General features: G+C 40.4%; 1 protein-coding gene across 3 annotated transcripts in view; it reads left to right on the top strand.

Annotated features, from left to right (window-relative positions):
- LOC132386016 (serine/threonine-protein kinase SIK3-like) overlaps positions 1-24,489 on the top strand; it is a 295,240-nt gene that overhangs the window by 210,618 nt on the left and 60,133 nt on the right. For all 3 annotated transcript variants that reach the window (XM_059958283.1, XM_059958282.1, XM_059958284.1), the window contains 3 exons: positions 8,355-8,517; positions 14,198-14,323; positions 19,250-19,350. In XM_059958283.1, coding sequence (XP_059814266.1) covers positions 8,355-8,517; positions 14,198-14,323; positions 19,250-19,350 — 390 coding nt within the window. The remainder of the gene's footprint in view (positions 1-8,354; positions 8,518-14,197; positions 14,324-19,249; positions 19,351-24,489) is intronic.

Below are 24,489 nucleotides of genomic sequence, written 5' to 3'. Positions count from 1 at the left end.
AATCAAAATGGCTCCTGCCACACTCCCGTTCTGATCCTCCAACTTCCTTCTCCAAATTAAATCCTGTAACTTCTCAATCCTGATTGAGAAGTTACAGAACTGTGGCCTCTGTACCTCACTGCAATTCGATCCTTGACTTCCTAACTGGAAGACCACAATCTGTGCTGATGGGTGATAATATCTCCTTCTCACTGACAATCAATGGTGGGGTGTGTGCTTGGCCCACTGCCCACTCTGTATACCCATGACTGTGGATAACATTTATAAATTTGCTGATGATACAACCATAGTTGGTAGAATCTTAGAAGGTTATGAGAGGGTGTACAGGAGCAAGGTATGCCAAATAGTGGAGTGGTGTTACAGCACTCAACGTCAGTAAGACAAAAGAGCTGATTGTGGACTTCAGGAAGAGTAAGACAAAGGAACACATACCAATCCTCATAGAGGGATCAGAAGTGGAGAGTAGAGCAGTTCTGGGTGTCAAGATCTCTGAGGACCTAATCTGGTCCCAACGAATTGATACAGTTATAAAGAAGGCAAGACAGTGACTGTACTTCATTAGGAGTTTGGAGAGATTTGGTATGCCATTAAATACACTCAAAAACTTATACAGATGTACCGAGGAGATATTCTGACTGGCTGCATTACTGCCTGGTATGGGGGGTAAGGGTGTGGTTCTACTGTACAGGACTGAAAGAAGCTGAGAGGGTTGTAATCTAGTCAGCTCCATCTTGGGTATTAGCCTACAAAGTACCTAGAACATCTTCAAGGTGCAGTCTCTCAGAAAGGCAGCATCCATTATTAAGGACCTCCAGCACCAGGGCAGCCCTTTTCTCACTGTTACCATCAGTTAGGAGATACAGAAGCCTAAAGGCACAAACTCAGTGATTCAGAAACAGCTTCTTCCCCTCTGTCATCAAATTCCTAAATGGGAATTGAAACCTTGAACACTACTTCACTTTTTATATATATTATTTCTGCTGTTTGCATGATTTTCAAACTATTCATTATATGCATACTCTTAGTTGATTACTTATTTATTTTTTTCTCTTCTATATCATGTAGAACATTTAACTGCTATTGCGAAGTTAACAAATTTCACAACATGCTGGTGATAATAAACCTGATTCTGTTTCTGATTTTACTTCCTCATCCAGGACATTTATAAAAATCACAAAGAGGAGGGTTCCCAGAAAAGATCCCTGCAAAACGCCCCTGGTCACTCTTCTGCATGCAAAATACAACCTTCTACAAACACCGTTTGCTTTCTGCGGTCAAGCCAATTCTGGATCCACAAAGAAAGTCTCCTTGGATCCCATGCCTCGTTACTTTCTGAAGGAGCCTTGCATGGGGAACCGTATCAAATACTTTACTGAAATCCATGTGCACTGCATCCACTGCTCTACCTTCATCAATGTGTTTTGTTATATCTTTAAAGAATTTGATCAGGTTTATAAGCCACGACCTGCCTTTGACAAAGCCATACTGACTATCCCTAATCAAATTATGTCTCTCCAAATTATCATAAATCCTACCTCTCAGGATCTTCTCCAACAACTTGCCCACCACTGAAGTAAGATTCACTGGCCAATAATTTCCTGGGTTATTTTTTACACTTTTACTTGAACAGAGAACAACATTTGCAATCCTCTTCCAGTCCTGTGGTACTTCTCCCGTACCTATTAATCGCCAGAGGCTCAGCAATCTCCTCCCTCACTAACTTATCTAACTTTTTTTTAATGACTGTACACGCAAGCATTTCAGGGCGCTGTAAGTCATTCCCACAATACTAAAGCAAAGTATTCATCAAGTACCTTTGCTTTCTCTGGTCCATGCGCATTTCCACTCTTACTCCTGATTGGTCCTATTCTCACATAGCCTGCCCTCTTGCTCTTCACATACTTGTAGAATGCTGTGGGGTTTTTCTTAATCCTGCCCACCAAGGCCTTCTCATGGCCCCTTCTACTCTGCCAGTTTCATTCTTGAGTGCCTTCCTGGGACCCTTGTAATTTTCTAGACTAAGTAACTAGTTTCTTGAACCTTTTGTAATCTTTTCTTTGCTTCTTTATTAAATTCTCTACATTTTTTTGTACACCATGGTTCTTTTACCCTACCATCCTTTTCCTGCTTCAGTGGAACCCTGAACATCTCTGCCTTGCATTTCCCTGAAAACATCTGCTGCCAATTTATGTTCCCAAGTTCCTGCCTAAAAACATCATATTTCCCCCTACCCAAATTAGATGTTTTTCCCAAATTGATCCTCCTGCCCTTCTCCAGTGCTATTGGTCAAGGTATTGGGAAATGAACCTAGTCGGGAGTCAGATCTTTTGCTGGGAGAGCATGTTGGAGCTAGTGATTACAAATCTATCTTCTTCTTCTCCTTTAGTTGGCTTATTTATATATTGTATTGGAAAACCTTCCTGAACACACCTAACAAACCACCCCTTGTTCTAAGGAGATGCCAGTCAAAATTAGAAAAGTTTAAATCATTCATCACAACAACCCTATTATCTTTGCATCATTCCAGAATCTGCCTCCTTATCTGTTACTCAATGTCCCTGTTACTACTGAAAGGGGATAGGGTCGTGATACTACCCCTAATTAGCAATGTCACACTCACCTCTTCTGCCTCACTCCTTGTCTGTTTTGAAACATCTAAAGCCTGGTACCCCGAGCAGCTTTTCTACCCCTGAGACATCCAAGTGCCCACATCATAATTCATGCTTTAAGTTCATCTGCCTTGTTAATGATACTCCTTGCTTTAAAATAAACACTTCTCAAACCTTCGGGCTGAGCGCATCTTTGCTGTAACATCTGTTATATTACTTCTGTTTAAATGTACTGTGTACAGTACAGTAAAGAATCATATTCTGGAAGAATTAGAGAACTTTTATTTACAGTAATAAACAAACATGTCTTAACAAACCACGTGCTGGAACGTTCTGGCAAACCCTGTGCATGCTCAGTGCTCTGTCCAATCATGTACTGGCACGTCATTGCATGTGATATCACCACATCTTCCCTTCCTTAAAAAGAAAAACAATTAACAACATTAATCAGACCAAATACATAATTCAACAAGTCTCTATCAGTCTGTCTGTGGGTTTATGAACACAAGTAGACCTTCTAAGTGGTACACACAGATCTTGTGTTTCCTTGTTGGTATTTACATGTTTTGTCTCATCTGCATCTGTTAACTGAATCTCTGAAGAATCACATCTTCCTTAAAAAGAAAAACAAATATTAATCAATAAACAAATCTAAACAAAACTCTGAAGTTGGCTCTTTGCTATCTGAGCCATGACCCTTCTTGTGCTTCTTCTTTTTCTCCTTTTCTGCTTTAAGCTTTTCTTTATGTATCTCAATTAAACTTTTTGGTATATTCTCACATGTCTCCTGGTTAGAATCTGGAACTTCAGGGAAGCGGTTCACACTATCCTCCTCAGTAATCTGCTTTCCTGCTTCTGTATGGACTGTGTCTTTCCCAATTTCTTCCACTTCCATTTGTAATGAAATACGTATCTTCTTTTCTTCATCTAATTCATTCATTAACTGTGTAATCTTTTTAATGCTGAGACTTCATCATTTCAATAAAACTTCTCAATTCGATTACTTGTCCTTTCATTTCTTGCTTATACTATGCCCACTATGAGTGTTCTTGCTCTAGATGGTGATTAGACGGAATCTCATATTCTCTCAGTGACTCTTTCATTATTGCTTGCATTGAATCAACCTCTGCCTGCCATTGCTTTTTCATATCATCAATTGCCTCCTGTTTGGACATCTCAGAAACTGCAGCTACTGCTTTTATATTCTCTGTGTCAGCATTTTCATGAAGTGCATCTATATAAAATTCCTCACGTTCATCTTCAATCACTGCATTTACTTGTTTCATTTTATTTTCCTTCTTTCTACTTTTACAACCGCGAAAATTGATTAATCTTACTGCAGCCATAGCAAATTTTGCCATATGCTGAACACTGGTTTGGATGATGGTCCCACGCACAGCAATCTTGTGACTTTTTTCTTTCAAATGCTGTTTTGCTCCCTGTCAGTTTTGATAACATATTATTATATTTCTTGATATATTCACCCTTTTTTACAGCGCTTACATTGCAGTTTTCAACAAAAAGCTCTTCAGCCTGTGACATTATGGTCCCAGAAGCTTCACAAAAAGTGAAATCTTGTTCAAAGTTTAAATCTTGCTCATGAAAAGGCTTTCTCTCAGAACATTATCTTGAATGCCACAAAACAGTCTATCTTTGATAAGAGAGTCTGTTAGCAATCCAAACTCACACAGTCTACTACGCTTTAACTCAGTAAAATACTGATCAATTGTTTCAGCAGCCTTCTGCACTCACGTGAAGAATTTGTATCATTCATATGTTAAATTACACATATGTATACAGAATACTTCAGATCCGTCCATTAATGACTTTAAATTGAAATTATCTTTAAAAACAAAATCATTATATACCTCTACTGCGTCATTTCCGATTACATGGAGCACAAGCGCTGCTTAGATTTCCGATTTTTCTTCATAATCGGTCGCAGACAAGTACAGTTCAAACTGTTGCTTGAATATCCTCCAATTCTCAGCTACATTGCCGGTCAGCTGAAGTTTTGGTGAGGGTTGTAAACCTTCCATGTTACCGTTAACAGTTCGATCTTTTTTCTTCTCTTTTTCCCTGATATTATTCAATTCCCAATTCTTGATTCTCCTACATTGTTGTTCCAGAACCACTTCTGACACTATGTTATGTAACTTCTGTTTAAATGTACCATGCGTTAACAGTAAAGAATCATATTCTGGAAGAATTAGAGAACTTTTATTTACAGTAGTAAACAAACATGTCTTAACCAGCCATGTGCTGTAATGTTGTGGCAAACCCTGTGCATGCTCAGTGCTCTGTCCAATCATGTACTGGCACATCATTGCATGTGATATCACCACATCTTCCCTTCCTTAGATGCATGATATTGCTACAACAGCTGCTTATCTTTCCTCACAAACTCCCTACAACTGACTGTATTTGTACATCAACTGCCTTTTAAGTTCACACCCTCCTGAAAATCATAACTTAAACCCTTCCCGATAGAATTAGCAAACCTCCCTTCCAGGTTATTGGTTTCCCTCCAGTTCAGGTGCAATGTGTCCCACTTGTACAGGTCATTCCTTCCCCAGAAAAGGTTCCATTGACTCAAGAACTTAAAACTTGCCCCCTGCACCATTTTCTCAGCCACTCTTTCATCTGTGCTATTTTCCTCTTCTGACCTTCACTGGGAGCAATCCAGAGATTACCATCTTCAACCTTCAATCTGCTCATCAACCTTCTTCCTACTCCCTAAACTTACAGAGCAGGACCTCTAACCCTCTCCTGCCTATGTCATTGTTACCAATATGTACCACAACCTCCGACTGCTCATCCTCCCCTTCAAGAATATTCTGCAACTGCTCAGAGACATCCTGGACTCTAGCACCCAGGAGATAACACACTATCCTGGTGTCTCTTCTGCTACCACAGAATCTCCTTGTTTGTTCCCCTAACTATCGAGTCCCATTTGACTATTGTTCCTTCTGACTTCACCCTACCCTTCTGAGGCTTAGAGCTGACCGCAGTGCTTGTGGTCTGGCTGCTGATGTTTTGCCCAGACAGGTCATCCATCTCAGCAGTGTCCAATGTTGCTGTGGGGAATGGCCACAGGGGGACCCTGCACTGACTTCTTTCTCCCTTTACCTCTTTCAGTGTTCACCCATCTACTGTCAAACTCTGCACTCTTGAGTGTAATCACCTGCTCAAAAGTCATGTTTATCAATTGCTCTGTCTCCCAGATGATCCTTAGTTCATTCAACTCCAACTCCTTAATTCAGTCTTTCATGAGCTGGAGTTGGCTGCACTTCCAGCAGGTGTATTCATCAGAAAGCCTATCAGTGTCCATCAATTCCCACATCCTACAGGAGGAGCATTCCACTGCCATATCTACCATCCTGCCTGCATTGTACAATAGGCAACAAACATCAAATCTTCTAACCTGTGTCTTTGAGGATACAATGAGCCCAGTGGATAGAGGGGAACAGATGAACATTATTTACTTGGATTTCCAGAAGGCATTCGATAAGGTGCCGCATTATAGACTTATCCATAAGATAAGGATGTATAGAGTTGGGGGTGATATATAAGCATGGATAGAGGACTGGTTAACCAATAGAAAGCAGAGAGTTGGGATGCATGGGTGTTACTCTGGTTGGCAATCATTGGTGAGTGGTGTGCTGCAGAGGTTTTAGCGATATACTGTAATGATCTGGAAGAGGGGACTAAGTGTAGTGTATCTAAGTTTGCTGATGATACTAAATTAAGTGGAAAAGCAAATTATGCAGAAGATACAGAGAGTCTGCAGAGAGATATAGATAGATTAAAAGTGGGTAAAGGTCTGTCAGATGACAGTTTTGGTAAATGCAACATCATCCACTGTGGAAGAGAAAATTAAAGTGCATATTATTATTTAAATGGTAAAAATTTGCAATATGCTGGTGTGAATGAATGAATGAATCGCAAAAGGTTGCTTTGCAAGTGTAGCAGGCTATGAAGAAGACAAATGGGATTTTGGCCTTCATTCCTAGAGGGATTAAATTTAAGAGCAGCTTTATAGGGCACTGATAGTGGCTTTGGATGAGGTTCACCAGTCTGATTCCAGAGATGAGAGGAGATTGAATCACCTGGGATTGTACTTGCTGGAATTCAGAAGAATGAGAGGAGATCTTTTAGAAACATATATAATTATAAAAGGGATAGAGAGTCAGGAAAGTAGGTGAGACCTGAAATAGGGGACAGACCCTCAAGATTTGAGTAGAATTAGGACAGAGATGAAGAGGAACTGCTTTTCCCAGAGAATGGCATATCTGGAATTCTCTGCCCAATGAAGCAGTGGAAGTTACCTTAGTAAGTGTATTTAAGACAAGGTTACATTGTAAGAGAATTAAAGGGTTATGGGGAAAGGGCAGGTAGGTGGAGATGAGCCTATAGACAGATCACCATGATCTTATTGATGGCAAATCACACTCGATGAGCCAGAGTCCTACTTCTGCTCCTGTTTGTTATGATGCTCCTACTCTCACTGCTGGCCTTCTCCCGACAATGGCCTCCCTGCTTGTCCCCTTTGTACTTTTATTTACCTCAAAGTGCTCTGCTCCCACTGCTGATCAGGCCTCCAGAATGTCCAAACGCCAGTGAATCTCTCCTTTTATACAAGTTTCGACAACTGAGTAACCTCCCTGGAATCTAAACATGAAGATTTTTGTAGATGTCTGTAAGAGTGATGGAACTTCTAAGCAGTAGATGCTTTTTAAAGTATGACAATGCTGCAAAGATTGAATTAGGAAATACTTGGTGACATCAGATATTAAGCTGCTGCCTGTTCAGCCATGGCTGAAATAATTTTTTTTTCAGAAAAGTTTTGCTGTTCTTTTAGCAGATTTAAAGATGTGATACTAAATACATAAAACAAATTTACTAAGATAATTGTTTTAAAAATATCTCTTAGTGTCTAGTGGGTAAATATACCAATCATTCTGTCATAGTACTGTGAGGAAGTAGAAATATATATTGCAGGACTTGTAAGGGTGTGAAATGGTAAATTTATACATTAATAGTAGTCATTTTCTCTATGTAATGTTCTCTTTGTAACAAGTAACCATTTGGAAAGAGTTTCTAGAGCTGTTTACTAATGGGGTGAATGGGAATGAAATCAGCATTCTGCAGAGGAGTAAAAGTGAAACACATAGCTCATAGTCTAATTAATCCAGTATGGTCTTTATTGTTTGATGAGGTTTACAGTTCAAATGACCAACTTGGCTTAGAAGAATTATGAATCTTAGGCATATTTTAACAGATATTTACGTCATTTTCCAAACTCTTTCTGCACACAACATTGATCATTCATCAACACACACAAAATGCTGGTGGAACACAGCAGGCTAGGCAGCATCTATAGGGAGAAGCACTGTCGACGTTTTGGGCCGAGACCCTTCCTATAGATGCTACCTAGCCTGCTGTGTTCCACCAGCATTTTGTGTGTGTTGTTTGAATTTCCAGTATCTACAGATTTTCTCGCGATTGATCATTCATGATTTTTTTAATCTGTGTTTGCCCAGAGGGAAGTAAGTAAAGAGTTTATAAATTATGGGAATTGCAAAGGTAGAGTTTTGGAAAGAGCTGCATGAAGGTCTGAGAAAACATACTTTCTTTAAACAAGTATAAAATGAATCTAGGCTTGATGTGAAAATGAGGCTCGGACCGAAATTGAGTTTATCTTTCATAAAACATTAATTTTTCTAAATTGTATCTGTTTTGCAGCATTTGCTATAAAGACTCCAACACTCTGCACGTTCCAACTGAAAGGTTCTCTCCGGTTCGCCGTTTCTCAGATGGTGCTGCTAGCATACAGGCTTTCAAAACTCATCTAGAGAAAATGGAGAAAAGCACAAACACGAATAGTAGCATAAAGCAGCTGCAGCAGGTGAGAAGTTAGACAGAGCAGATTAGAAAAAGTCGAACAGCCCAGGGTAGGGTAAAGCTGCCTCAGGATCTGAGACTGGGAGGTATTTAATAAATCAATAGTGATTCCCAGGCTTATAATCATTGAGAATGTTGCAACTCACATGCTAATTGGCCTTTTAGCCTACCTGGTCCAGGCCGACCTTGTACTTGCACTTGATCCATATCGTTCTGTGTCTCTTAAAGTTATCAACCACTGTCAATGTAAAGAAAGCACTTCTCCCTTATATACTCTCTAAAATTTGTTCTTATTATCCTAAGCATATGACTGCGTATTTTTGATACCCTTAACATGGGATGTATCAGATTATACTTGTATCAGATTATCCCTAAACCTCCTTAGGTTGAAGGAAAAGAAATATAATCTGTTCAGTCCATCCTAATAACTGAAGTCCACCATTTAGGTAAATCTGGAGCCAAGAGGGAAAACATCCAGAGGCATTAGCTGCTTAGTTTTTATCGTTTCTGATTATTCTTCTCTTCGTTCTGTTGAGTATAAGCCATGTTACAGTGTACTGACCCAAAATGTAAATAATATTCCTAGTGCAATCTAACCAATATTTTGTATATGTTACCTTATTTCTTAAACCTTATATTCTGAGCCCTGCTTTATGAAGGCAAATATGTCTTCCTTACTAGTTTTATCTATCAGTGTTTCACTTCTTTCATCAATATTTCTTAGTACACTATATTTGTTGACATAAGGTTGATATTTGTTGATATAGCAAAATACAGCTCAGAAACGGGCCTTTCAGGCCAAACAGTCTGTTCTGAGCCACAAACTGCCCACTTCCATTGACCTGCACTGGGACCATAGCCCTCCGTACCCCTACCCCTATAGTTATCATCCATGTACCTATACAAAGCTTTACTTAAACATTAAAATCAAGCTCACATGCACCACATAACACTGACAGCTCATTCCACACTATTACGACCCTCTGAGTGAAGAAGTTTTCCTTCATGTCATCCTCAAACTTTTCACCTTTCACCCTTAACCCATGACTTTCAGTTGTTGTCCCATCCAACAGTGAAAAAAGCCTGTTTACATTTAGCCTAACTATACTCTTCATAGTTTTGTATACTGCTATCAAATCTTCTCTCAGACTTTTATATTATAAAGAATATAGTCTCAACCTACTCAGTATTTCCAGATAACTCAAGCTTTCCAATCCAAGCAACATTCTTGTAAGTTTTCTTTCTAGTCGTTCAATGTTATGTACATTTTTCCTGTAGATAGGTGACCATTACTGCACATTATACTCCAAATTAGGCTTCACCAACATCTTGTAAACAACATCCAAGTCCTGCACTCAGTACTTTGATTTATGAAGGCTAATGTACCAAAAGCTTTTATATGTCTCTATTAATATGTGACACCACTTTCAAAGAATTATGGATCTATATTCCCAGATTCCTTTATTCTATCACATTCCTCAGTGGCCTACTGTTCACTGTGTAAGATAAACTCAAGTTGGTCCTTCTGAAGTTCAACACCTCACACTTGTCTGCCTTAAGCTCCTTCAGTCAGTTTTTAGCCCAGATTTTGAGCTGGTCCAAATCCCACTGCAAGCCATGATAGTCTTCTTCACTGTCCGCCACATCCTCAATTTGCTGATCCAGCTAACTACATTATCATCCAGATTGTAAAATTAGATGAAAAACAATGGACCCAGCACCAAACCCTGCAGCACACCACTAGTCACCAGACAGAGAGGAAACCAATTAAGACCACTCTCTGGCTTCTCCCACAAAACCAGTATCTATTCCAATTTACTGCCTCACCTTGAATGCCAAGCAACTGAGTCTTCTTGACCAAACCCCAATGTGGGACCTTGTCAAATGTCTTCCTAAAGTCCATGTAGACAACATCCACTGCCATGCCTTCAACATTCCTGGTAACTTCTTCAAAACACTCTATAAGATTCATTAGACATGATCTGCAATACAAGGAGCCATGCTGCCTATCCTTAATCAGTTCACGTCCATCCAAATACTTACATGTCCAGTCCTGTAGAATACCTTCCAATAACCTTCCCACTACTGATGTCAGACTCACCAGCCTATAATTTCCTAGTTTATATTTAAACAGCAGAACAACATTAGCTATTCTCCAATCCTCCAGCACCTCACCTGTCACTAAGGATGATTTAAACGTATTTGCTAGGGGCCCTATAATTTCTGCACTTGCCTTCAGCAGGGTCTAAATGAACATCTTGTCAGATCCTGGGGATTTACCTAACCCTGATTTGCTCAAGACAGCAAACACTTTCTCCTCTGTAATATGTATAGAGACCGTGAATTTCATACCGATTTGCCTTACTTCTATAGACTCTGTGTCCATTTCCTGAGTAAATATAGATGTAAAAAATGCATTAAAGATTTCTCCCATTTTTTTGGCTCAATGCCTGTATTACCATTCTGTAATAATGGATTAATTTTGTCCCCAGCAATCTTTTTTCTCTTACCTGTAGAATCACTAAGGATTCTCCTTTACCTTGTCTACTAAGGCAATGTCATGCCTTCTTTTAGCCCTCCTTTCTTTCTTTAAGACTTCCCTCACATTTCTTAGTATCACATAAGCACCTCATTAGCTCCTGCCTGCCTTGAACATATTTTCCTTATCTTTTTATTCTGATGGGCAAATTTTCACTTTTGAAGGCCTCCCATTTACCAGCTACACCTTTGCCAGTAAACAGCATGTCCAAGCCACATTTGCCAGATCCTTTCTGATACCATCAAAATTGGCCTCTCTCAAATTTACAGTCTCAACCTGCAGACCCATCTTTTTGTATATTTGAAACTAATGGCACTGTGATCACTAGTTGCAAAATGTCCACCGACACAAACTTCAATCACCTGCCCTATCTTATGCCCTAACTGAAAATCAAGAATCACACACTGTCTTGCTGGGAGTTCAATGTACTGATTAAGAGAAACTTAACTGAATACATTTGACAAACCCTGTGCCATCTAGCTGTTTAACAGTATGGAAGTTCCAGCCAATACACTGAAAATTAAAATCACATACTATAACAACCTTCTGTTTTTTTGTAACAGTCTGCAGACTGCCTACAAATTTGTTCCTTTTAATCCCTCAGACCATTTTCATTGTTTTACTTTTCTTCCTACTCATTTCCACGATTAACACCACACTAGACAAGTTCTCCAGACTGTCCTGGCTGAGCACTAACAAGTCATTTTCCTTGACTAGTATTGCCAGCTGTCCTTTAATCCCTCTCACACTGTTGCATCTAAATCATCAGGATATTGAGCTCCTTAGTCCTTCCTTCATCAACCAAGTTTCAATATGATAGCTACAACAATATCATTACAACTGTTGATTCATGTTCTGAACTCATCTGCCTTTCCTGCAATAGCTCCTTGCATTGTAGAACATTAGTTACACCATACACAACATTTTAATTCCTGACTTTATCTGAAGTCTTAATAACATCTGTCTCTTCAGCCTCCACCATCTCTTCTGGCACTCACTTCCCCATCCCCCTCTAACTTATTTAAGCCTCCCCTTCTCCCCCATCCCCAACCACTATGCAGCACTAGGAAACCTTCCCACTAGGATATTAGTTCCCCTCCGGTTCAGGTACAAACCTCTCTTCTATACAGGTAACAGACACAAAATACTGGAGGAACTCAGCAGTCCAGGCAGCATCAATGGAAGAAAACACAGTTGACATTTCAGTCCTGCTAAAGGGTTTAGGGCACAAAACATCAACTGTGCTTTTTTTCCACCCATCTTTGTATCTCTGAAGCAAGAATCTTATGCCCTCCCCCATACACCAACTCTTTAGCTATTTTCTTATCTCTATTTGTCACTCCAAAGTGCATCAGCTCACATTTGTTGGAATTAAAAATAGCCCTTTCTCACCTGCCATTCACCTCTCTCTGGGTCCCCTCTTCCTATGGTCCACTCTCTTCTATCATATTCCTTCCTCTCTTGCCCTTTATCTTTCCCACTCTCCTGGATTCAGCTATCTTGCTTCCCCTCCCCCCATCCTTTTATCCTTTCTTTCCAGTTCTGTAGAATTGGCCTGACACGTCTTTCCCAAAGATCCTGTCTGACCTGCTGTTCCTCCAGCATTTTCTGTATGTTGCCTTTAAGTTCCATTTGTCAGCACTGCAACAAGTTTTTCCACTTATCTTAGATACCTTTCTTGCTGTCCACAGCCATTATTCTTCTTAACTGAAAGCCCAAAAGTGTTAATTTTCTACCCCATCATTTACTCACCTTCATCATCGTTCCTTTAAATGCCCAGAGATGTGATATCTTCAGAGAGATGCTGCCTAGATACCCATATTGAATATTGACTCTAATAGGTACCTAACTTGCTATTGTTATGCATCCTGCTATCCAGACTGAGTAGATTGCTCCTGAAGCCCAATAAGATTTTCATCTTGCATTATGTCTCTTGACTAATTTCACAGCTAAAGAAAGTAGTCAAAATTGGATTTCACTGAAATGGGTACCTGTGTTGGAAAAATTTCCTTTGCTACCAGATATGAAATGTTTTACTACTCAGCTTTTTTAAATTTCCTGTGGATTTGATGTATCTTAACAACTGTGCATTAATATGATGAAATGAACAAGAAGAAGAACAATTATTAGCCAGCAATGTTGGATAATTTTGTTAATATATATGCTGGGCATTGCTGGCAGTGACAGTGTTAATTGCACATAATTTTATTTCCTTTTGAGAAATTGATGCAGAGCTGTGATCAAATTCATGATCATACACTAATATCCAAATCTGAACTACAAATAGGGAAAAGTACTTAAGAATGTTAAGTATTTAAGAATAGGGAAAAGTGATCTAGGAATAATGGTGCATAGTTCCCTGAAGGTGGAATCTCGTGTGGATAGGGTGGTGAAGAAAGTTTTTGGTGTGCTGGCCTTTATAAATCAGAGCATTGAGTATAGGAGTTGGGATCTAATGTTAGAATTGTACAAGGCATTGGTAAGGCCGTATTTGGAGTGTTACGTACAGTTCAGGTCACCGAATTATAGGAAAAATGTCAACAAAATAGAGTACAGAGGAGATTTACTAGAATGTTACCTGGGTTTCAGCACCTAAGTTACAGGGAAAGGTTGAACAAGTTAGATCTTTATTCTTTGGAGTGTAGAAAGTTGAGGGGGGACTTGATAGAGGTATTTAAAATTATGAGGGGATAGATAGAGTTGACGTGGATAGGCTTTTTTCATTAAGAGTAGGGGAGACTCAAACAAGAGGACATGAGTTGAGAGGGGGCAAAAATTTAGGGGTAACACGAGGGGGAACTTCTTTACTCAGAGAGTGGTAGCTATGTGGAACAAGCTTCCAGTAAAAGTGGTAGAGTCAGGTTCAATATTGTCATTTAAAGTAAAATTGGACAGGTATATGGACAGGACAGGAATGGAGGGTTATGGGCTGAGTGCAGGTCAGTGAGACTAGGTGAGAGTAAGCGTTCATCACGGACTAGAAGGGCTGAGATGGCCTGTTTCCGTGCTGTAATTGTTTTATGTTATATAATACTAAGATAATTGTTTTAATTAACCTTGGATTGTTTACTACAGATTTCTGAAGCTTGAAGCTTTGTAAATCTTGTCCCCAGATGTCTAACTTTCAAGCTCTTTTAATGTTTAGGAATGTGAACATTTGCAGAAGATATATGGAAATGCAGTGGATGAAAAAATATTTGAGAAGACACAACATCAGCACATTCTTTATCAACAAGAACAGCAACAGCAAATACGACACCAACAGATTCAGGTAGCTAGTAACTTAAAATGGAATATAGCCTTCTACTATGAATGCTATTGAATTGAATGATGTTCACAGTCTTAGAACACTGCAGCTCTGAAACAGGCCCTTTGGCCATCTGCTTCATGCTGAACTACTATTCTACCTGTTTTCATCTACCCACATCAAGACCATAATTCTCCATATCTCTTCCACCCATGTACTTGTAACCCCCTGGGTCGCCTCAGGCTGGCTCAGCTCGTTCTCGTCTAGGGGGTGCAGCCTTCGGCCCCGCCAAACTGGGTAATCAGCTGGTGTGGATGCTGTGTGATGTCCCCGCCTCGCCCAAAAACAGACAGTACACCATATGCGATTAAATGAGTACAATTTATAAAGGTTATTATAACTAAGTGATTAATAACGATACAGTATATATGAAGAGAAAATTAAAGAAAAGGCGCCAAACTTATCAAAATCCAAACCACTTCGTGCACAACCGTTGGAGCTCAATTACTGAAGTCTTCTGGCCACCATTCGATCCCCTCCGAACTCCTCGACTCGCAGCTCAGGACCCTCCAAACTCCTCGACTCTCCAAACAGCTCAGGACCCTCCGAGTGGTCAACCAAGCACATCTAGCTTCATCCCCCCCCCCCCCCACCTCGGAGAATCTCCAGGCCTCGGACCCCCCTTTGGGGTCCGATCCTCGCCCAGCTTAGAGCATTGCGTCCTCTCTCTCGATCCCCTCGCGCCGATCTGCCCAAAAGCCCATCAACAAAAGCTTAGAGACTCAGAAGAAAGAACATTAATCCCCATTTGGTTTACAAAGGAATACCATTCTCGTTATCAGTAAATTAGCATTCCTGCTAGTTAACAAAAGGAAACCCTTTCCCAACAGTAACAAAGAAAAAAAAGAAACCCCCTTTACACACTTCCTCCACCAAATAAATGTCATGTCCTCATGAATACTAAATAACTCGCCACCTTTCCTGCCAACACACCGTAACCCAAGCACAAACAGTGACATCTCCTCCCCACACAGTAACCCTCACGCCCTGTTCCTCAGGCGCTACTTAGGCCAACTATCTGGGAGTTCCCTAACCCTTCTGAGGCCTCCGTACCCCCTCACCTAAATCCTTCAGGCTCGGACACAACTGGGGATACCTTGGCCCACTACCAACTCCTCTCTCAACCTCTCACTCATGCCCCACACTGCACACAGCTAACCCTCCCCGCTCAATGGGAGAAGGGCCAAAGGTCTCTTCCTCAATCGAGGGAAAGTCAGCAAAAGGCAGCATGTACCACACATCCAGCACATCATCCATCGAATCTGTATTCTTCCTCATTCCTGTGATCGGTAGCTGCTGTTTGATCTTCTCCAAACGGAAACGTGGCCTGCACTGCTCCCGCAGTCTCTTCAGCCTCCTGTTCAGTATTCACTGCACTTCTCTCCAGCTTTTTCTTCCTCATGACTTCTTCCAGATCAACTTTCAGGTTTTGCACTTCATTTGAACTGTCGATGGTCATCTTCAGGTTCCCTTCAAGCTTCCACTTCTCTCTTCTGAGATTCGTCTGTAATTTCTTCACCTCTGCAAACTCCCCTCTCCGGGTTCTCAGTTTGCTATTACCCTCAGTCAGACAACTTTCTTCATTCTCTCCAACTTGTAAGTCTTCCGAATGGTTACAGATCACTTTCTCCAGAGTCTCCATCTTCATTTCAAACTTGATTCCGTAGAGACAGTCACTCACGAGCTGCGACCTTCGTCAGCCCTGGCACGTGTCCCGAAAATACTTTAACTCGGTAGTTCTCAGCTGCTCCTGCAACGACCTCACTTCATATTCTCCTGAGGCAAATCCAAACACCAAGAGATCATCCACATACACCAAAACTCCAAACGCCTCCACGTCCCCTATGGTCTTCCACCTGCCCAGCAGGAAGGTTGCAAGGGCTCCAGATATGCCCTGTGGCATCTTTTCGGACCCGAAGACTCCTAGGGAATTTATAACGGCCGTCTTCTCCTTTTGGGCCCCACTCATCGGGATCTGGCAACATCCACTCCTCCGATCCAGCACCTTAAACCACATCGCACCACTCAGACAGGCCATCGCCTCTTCGGCCCTCAGGGCCATATTCTGGTCACTGACAGTGCGTCTCTTCAATGCAATATAATCCACACACACGCTGCCTACGTCTTCCACGGCTTCAGGGGCCAGTTGCCGCAACCTCTCTCTCTCCGAGGTGTCTTCAGCAGTCAACTCCGCTCCCTTGTGGTATTTCGCAGCGTCCACTAAGAGGGTCTCACCCTCAGACACTTCCCCCAGGCCGTACCACCACTGGCTCTTGTTTGAATTCGGTATCGGCCCAATGCTGCTACACACGTCCGCACAAGCAGCTCGAAACCCTGGGTGCATCGACAATGCCTCCAAACAGCGCTCACCCGCCTCCTCCGGGCAGGCCCCCAAGCGCACCAGCAGGATATTGGTTCTCTCTAGAACAGAAACGCTGCCCGTCTCAACAGGGTCCGGACACATCAGCATTAACGATTCCTGAACCTCAGTCTCCTCCACATTTGCCTCTAAGAACTCCATTTTCACTGACCAACAACCGTCGTCTGGATAATCACCGGCACTGGTACCCCGAATCTCCAGTGTCCTCAATGTCGCCAAGGGTAAATGCTTATGAAGGGTTATGAAACAAACTGTACAGCAACTTAACCGGTGCCCCGGTGCCGAGGATGGCTTTAACTTGACTTCCATCCATCCGTAACAACACCTGTGCGCATGGCCCCTCTAAGCCTTCAGGAATAGGGTCTGTTCCTTTCGGGAGTTCCTTGGTACATTGCTGGGAACGTGCTCCCCCAGAGACCCCAAGCCGTTCCCCCACTGGGCCTCCTCTAAGTTTCCCGACACCTCTCAGATCAACGGAACAACTGATCCCCTTGACAGATCCCCTTGGCACCACAAGCAATTTATCTGCCCCCCTAGGCAAAAAGGGATACCCTAAAAACTTCCCACCAATCTCCTGCCACAGATATAACAAGCCCCCCAGCTGTGGCATTTGACTTCCAGTCGAACCACACGCATTTTCCCACACTTTCCCAGAACTGGCAGCGGTCACTTCGAGGTAATTGCGCCTGACAGTTCTAACAAAGTCACCAGCCCGCCTACTCAAACTTTCAACCCGTCCCTGTCGCTTTTCCTCAGCCAAGCACTGCCACTCACCCAACAACTGAGGGGTCCGCTCCGCCCACGCCTCCGCCCCTTTAGGGCTGGACATTATTCCAGTAACCGGGCGGAACTCACCACTGCTGAAACATCCCAACCTGTCACTTCTCACTCTCCAAACAGTACGGACAACCCATGGTCCCACCACCCTTTCGTCAGCCAACAGCAACCACCCCACCCAACACACACACAGCGATAACCAGCAATCGCACTCCCACAAAGGCACACCAGCTCTTCGCCACAGACACAATTTAAAGAGGGTGATCACACAGCTTCCACAGAAATCAACCCCGGACGAGCACCCCACAATGTAACCCCCTGGGTCGCCTCAGGCTGCCTCAGCTCGTTCTTGTCTAGGGGGAGCAGCCTTCGGCCCCGCCAAACTGGGTAATCAGCTGGTGTGGATGCTGTGTGATGTCCCCGCCTCGCCCAAAAACAGACAGTACACCATATGCAATTAAATGAGTACAATTTATAAAGGTTACTATAACTAAGTGATTAATAACGATGCAGTATATATGAAGAGAAAATTAAAGAAAAGGCGCCAAACTTATCAAAATCCAAACCACTTCGTGCACAACCGTTGGAGCTCAATTACTGAAGTCTTCTGGCCACCATTCGATCCCCTCCGAACTCCTCGACTCACAGCTCAGGACCCTCCAAACTCCTCGACTCTCCAAACAGCTCAGGACCCTCCGAGTGGTCAACCAAGCACATCTAGCTTCATCCCCCCCCCCCCTCGGAGAATCTCCAGGCCTCGGACCCCCCTTTGGGGTCCGATCCTCGCCCAGCTTAGAGCATTGCGTCCTCTCTCTCGATCCCCTCGCGCCGATCTGCCCAAAAGCCCATCAACAAAAGCTTAGAGACTCAGAAGAAAGAACATTAATCCCCATTTGGTTTACAAAGGAATACCATTCTCGTTATCAGTAAATTAGCATTCCTGCTAGTTAACAAAAGGAAACCCTTTCCCAACAGTAACAAAGAAAAAAAAGAAACCCCTTTTACATACTTAATCAAACTTCTCTTAAATGTTAAATTGAACCTACATCCACCACTTCCACTGGCAACCTCATTCCACACTCTCCCCATTCTCTGACTGAAGAAGTTTCTCCTTAAACATTTCACCTTTCACCCTTAATCCATGACCTCTAGTTCTCATCCCACCCAAATCAGTAGAGAAAGCTTGCTTGCATTTACTGTGTCTATACCACTCGTAAATTTTGTATACTTCTATCAGATCTCTTCTCTTTCTCTTATACTCCAGGGAATAAATTTCTAATCTATTCAACATTTCCCTATAACTCAAGACCTCAAGTTGTGGAACATCCTTGTAAATTTTCTCTGTATGCTTTCAATGTTGTTGATAACTATTGTCTTTTCAGTTGAGAAGAGTAGAGCACAGAGAATGATAAATGGAAGTTTTTTAACATTATAGCTTGCTGAATGGACCAGTATTTTTATAAGATAATGAAGAGGGAAGACTCAGTTGTTGTGCTGCAAGGATTTTTTGTTTGGTTCAGTAGTATAAAACAATCAAACTTCTAAAGGAATTTTAGACATTCAGGGGTAACAAACTAAGGGACTCAAGAAAAAGAGATTGTAGAAAATTATATGTAGTATTAATTCCACAGAAAACATTAATTGTATCATAGTCATAGCTGGCAATCAATACATTTGATTCCTGTTTAATATTTTACTGCCAAACACAGTCATTCATTTTGTTGCCTCCAAAGGAATGTATTCGGCAACCACAGCCTTCACCTCCATTGCGAACAGCTTCATTGATTCAACATGTGGAAAACCAGCCAGCATTAATCATTCACCAGCTTCAGAGGTGAGCAATCCAACAAAACCTTAGTCTGGCTGAACAAATCCTGTTACTGTTGTGGCAGAGCCTCACGTACACCAGACCAATGTAGGTTTAAAGGCAAAACTTTCAGAAAATGAAACAAATGAGAACTCGTACATAAGGAACATGTCAGGCAGGTAAAAGTAAATAGACGGCACAGAAAAGAGAAAAAGATAAGTCAAGTTGCAGTTTCAAAAAGAGAACTAATCCGCATGCTGTTGATAAAAAAAACTATTAATGATGAGAGTTACACAGGATGTTGTAGCCTTGGGGTATACAACATGACTCCTGTGGGAATTACATTTGTAACAGTAAAATTTAACAATCAATAATGTATATTGAGCTGCTATGTGACAAAAGACAGAGGGCCAGCTTTGTGGGGCCATGAGTAGCTGAGACAAGTACAGTTTAACTGGAGAATCATCCATCATCAAATACCTTGTTAGGGTATAGAAGACTTGCACTGACTGTAATAATTTTATGCATTGCACTGTACTGCTGCCACAAAACAAAGTAAATTTCATGACATAATAAGGGTCTCTATTGTGTAATGAGAGTGATCGGGGGCAGGGAGAAGGAAGTCATGGTGGGGAAAAGGGAGAAGAAGGGTGGGAGCCGGAAGCAACAGAAACACATTCTGTAATAATCAGTAAACCAGTTGTTTGGAATCTGATGAATTTGCCTGGTGTCTCTGGGCTAGGTGGGTCTGAATCCATGCCAGTTCCTACCCCAGGCACTCCATGTCTGTCACTTATCCTACACCCCTCAGGTGCTTCATCCTCACCATTTCTAACATCATTTGATCCCACTAGTTATACAAACTCATCCTCTGTTCCACAAAGACAGATACTGTATATAGCTAAAGTCTTGGGCCTCCTAGTTATATGTATGTGCTGAAGACTTTGTACAGTAGTGTATAAAGAATAAAACAAGTGTTAAATGAAAATGCCATGCCTAAGTTTTACAAAGCCCATTGAGTTCTGTATTCCTTTCAAGATAAATTAGTCATTGAGTAGATTGCACCTGGACTGAAGGAATTCTTTCCAAAATCAAGCGGAGTCCATGACAAAGCCAGTGGACCCAGTGGCCAAGATGACGTAGGATCAAGACGTGAGAACCCAGTTCTCCCGGAAAAAATCAGTAAATTAATATTTAAGTGAAGAAAAGTTAGTAAATACTTTCTAAAAGTTACTTATAAACTACTCCGGATTGTTTCAAACTATGTCTCATAAACAGAAGATGAAGAAAACTATTACTGTGAAGACAACGCAAGTTGGAACAGAATCAAGGCCCACTGCTGCCAGAGAACCACGGGCTCAGGTACATTTTACCTGCGGTGATATGGAACAGGAAACAGTGGCAACATTTCTAAAGAAAAAGACCAACAACCGGAACTACAAATCCCAGTTACGATTGAAACCGGAAGTGAAAGTGAATCTGAGGCAGATTCAGGTTCTCTGGAAAAATCAGACCAAGATGGAGGTAAAAGTTTTTCTGGAAATATAGAAAAAACTTTGATGCAAATAATGCGTAAATTAGAAAAAATAAATGCATTAAAAGAAATTTTTTTAAAAATATAAATATGGAGATTATGGTTGATAAAATGATAAAAAGACAGGAAAAAATGGAAAAAAGAATTACAGACTTGGAAGTCACAACGGAAGACATGGTTGAAAGAATGAACAAAATGGAAGATAATATCTCTGCCTGGACATTAGAAAGAAAACAATTGTTGGAAAAATTGATAAGCTTGAAAATTTTAGCAGACGAAACAATATTGTTGGACTTAAAGAAGATATAGAAGGAGAAGATCCAATAAATTTTTTTCAAAAATGGATCCCTGAAAACTTGGAAATGGAAGAAGAAACTCTAATTGAAATTGAAAGGCCTCATAGAGCCTTAAGACCAAGACCTCGAGCTGATCAAAATCCATGATCAATTTTGATAAAATGCTAAAGATATCAAAATAAAGAAAAGATCCTGAAGGCGGCTGCCCAACGTGACAGAAAGAGAAACGGAACCACTGATTAGATAGAAGGGAAAACAGTTCTTTTCTATCCAGATATAAGTTATAACCTTTTGAAGAGAAAGAAGGAATTTAACCCAGTGAAAAAAGCTTTATGGGAAAAGGGTTATAAGTTCATAATGCGTCAACCAGCAACACTGATAATTTTTTTGGAGGATGGAAAAAGAAGATTTTTTACCGATTATCAAGAAGCGGAAGAGTTCGCACAAAAACTCCCAATTATTTGCTAATTACACATAGAGATTTCCAAGCGTAATGGATTAAAGATGAAGACAGACAGTGAATGGAATTGATGGACATTTAAGGATGATACGGGGGAGAAAGGCAAAATTTGAGAAATATTTATTGAGAGTAGTATTTTTTTCTTCTCATATATATACTTTTTTATGTTGCGGGGTAGCTGGGGGAGCTTTGGATCGATTGCTACAGGATTCACGTGTGTAATTTTGGTGATTGCCATGACCCATACAACAGAGGGGGGTAATGTTGTGTTCTTTTTTATCCACAACATTAGTAGGGGGGTATTTTGTTTTTTTCTTTATAATCTATTTTTCTTCTATTGTTCTTTCTGCCTGGATGATCGGTGGGGACACACATAGCAACTTGGAGAATTTTAAAAAGATTCCCCAAGGTACCACGAAAGTTGAAACATTAGCTATTATTATAGATTGGAGTAACCCAATTAAAAATAATGACTAATTTACTGAATTTTTAAAGTTTTAATGTTAATGGGCTTAATGGACCGGTGAAAAGAAAAAGAATCTTAACATACATCTAAAAAATGAAAATAGATATAGCTTTTTTACAAGAAACACACTTAACAGAGATAGAACATCAGAAATTAAAAAGAGATTGGGTTGGAAATGTTATTGCAGCTTCATTTAACTCAAAGGCGAGAGTAGTTGCAATTTTGGTTAATAAAACTTTACCAATTAAAATATAAAACGTATTAATTGATTTGGCAGGGAGATATGTAATTATACGTTGTCAAATTTTTTCAGAGCTATGGACTCTTAAGAATATTTATGCACCAAATGAAAATGATGTAAAATTTATACGAGAGATCTTTTTGAATTTGGCTAATGCACATGACAAAATATTAATAGGTGGAGATTTTAACTTTTGTCTAGATCTAGTCTTAGATAGTTCAACAAAGGTTGTCACAAAATCAAAAGTAGCAAAATTAACTTTATCATTGATGAAAGATTTAAATTTGATTGATATATGGAGAAGAATTAACCCAGAAGAAAGAGATTATACATTTTATTCAAATAGACATAAAACTTATTCAAGGATAGATTTTTTTCCTATTAACAATGAATATTCATGCAGAGTGAAAAATATGGAATATAAAGCAAGAATATTGTCAGATCATTCTCCTTTGATAATGACAATGATAATGATAGCTAAAGAGGAATCAATTTATAGATGGAGATTTAATTCAATATTACTAAAACGTCAAGATTTTTGTGATTTTGTGAAAAAGCAGATTCAGGTTTTTTTAGATACAAATTCACATTCAGTTGATGATAAATTTATATTGTGGGAAGCAATGAAGGCATATTTGAAAGGCCAGATAATGTTATACTTCTAAAATTAAGAAGGAATATATGATAGAAATAGATCAATTGGAAAAAGAGATTACAAAATTAGAAAAAGGATCTCAAAGATATATGACAGAAGAAAAACAAAGACAACTTGTTAACAAGAAGTTACAATATTGTTACAAACCCCGTAACTGGGTGTCTTACCAGCAAAGATAGAGACGTCCGTGGAAGTCTGATGATACTATTTTTAACAGTATTTATTAGTAAAAATACACAAAAATAACATCAATGTAAACATACAGATAATATACTTCGTCAATATTAAACCTAAACATGTGGGTATAATAATAGTCAATAAGAAATAAGCTCTATCATTGTCTAGGGGATAATGAATTGTCCAATGGAAATATAAAGTTCGTTTCTGTTCACACAAGCTGCTGTTGTTTGTTTGTCGCTGTGTTGCAATTGTTGGAGAGAGAGAGAGAGATAGAAGAATGGGAACAGTTACTGCTATGTTTTGCCAACCTTTATGATTTCGATCCATCGGTGTCTCGTTGTCATGGCCGTTCAAGTGTGACCTCTCCTTTAGCTAAACCGTTCTTCCGTGATGAGCCCGCCACCCAGGCAAGGGAGGATGCACACGAGCTCCCACCGGCTTTCGCTATAAAACGCTGTCACTGGATTTCTAGCGTTTCTCCTGGTGTGTCTGAGGGGTGTTCCCCTGACCCGTCTTTTATCCTCATTCACGGGGTCTCAGATGTCAGTCAGGTTGGGATGATGCAATCCCTCAACCAGACCACTCTGGTTGTCCCTTGAGGGGTTTCATTGAAAAGTACAGTACTTAATACACAATTCCTTCTCCAAGGGACAATAGCAGTAATCAGTGGTTCCGTTCCGCTTTTGTTAGGAGGCATTCCCCTACCTTGTGTATTCTGCGTTGTCTATGGCAACTGCCTTTGCTGTGATCCTGCATCTCACTCTCTCATTATTGACATGATGTGTATCTCTCTCATTTCCTGGGTCTCAGACCCGAAATAATAGCGATCTTGCAATTCTCAAAAAGGAGGGGGCGACTTTGCAGAGTAGCTCCACATTCGTAACAATTAATATATTTCAGGCATATCGAACAGAAAAAGCAATTATGAGAACTAAACAGAGATATTATGAACTAGGTGAAAGAACACTTAAGATTCTTGCATGGCAGTTAAAAACAGACCAGACTTCTAAAATGATAAATGCAATTCAAACAAGAGTAAATAAAATTACTTATAAACCTTTAGAAATTAATGAAACTTTTAAGAATTTTTATTCCGAACTGTATAAATCAGAATCACAAAATGATAATGTCAAGATAAAAAGTTTTTTATCACAAATAACTTTTCTAAAATTGAATACGGAAGAACAGAAGGGTTTAGATATGCCTTTTACATTAAAAGAGGTCGAAGAAGCTCTAGGATCATTTCAAAGTAATAAATCCCCAGGAGAAGATGGTTTTCCACCTGAATTTTATAAAAAGTTTAAAGATTTATTAACTCCTCCTTTTATGGAGTT

This window comes from Hypanus sabinus (genome assembly GCF_030144855.1).
Source record: "Hypanus sabinus isolate sHypSab1 chromosome Y unlocalized genomic scaffold, sHypSab1.hap1 SUPER_Y_unloc_12, whole genome shotgun sequence".
NCBI lineage: Eukaryota > Metazoa > Chordata > Chondrichthyes > Myliobatiformes > Dasyatidae > Hypanus > Hypanus sabinus.
The sequence above is the reverse complement of the archived record's forward strand: the minus strand, read 5'-3'. Positions and strand labels throughout refer to the sequence as shown.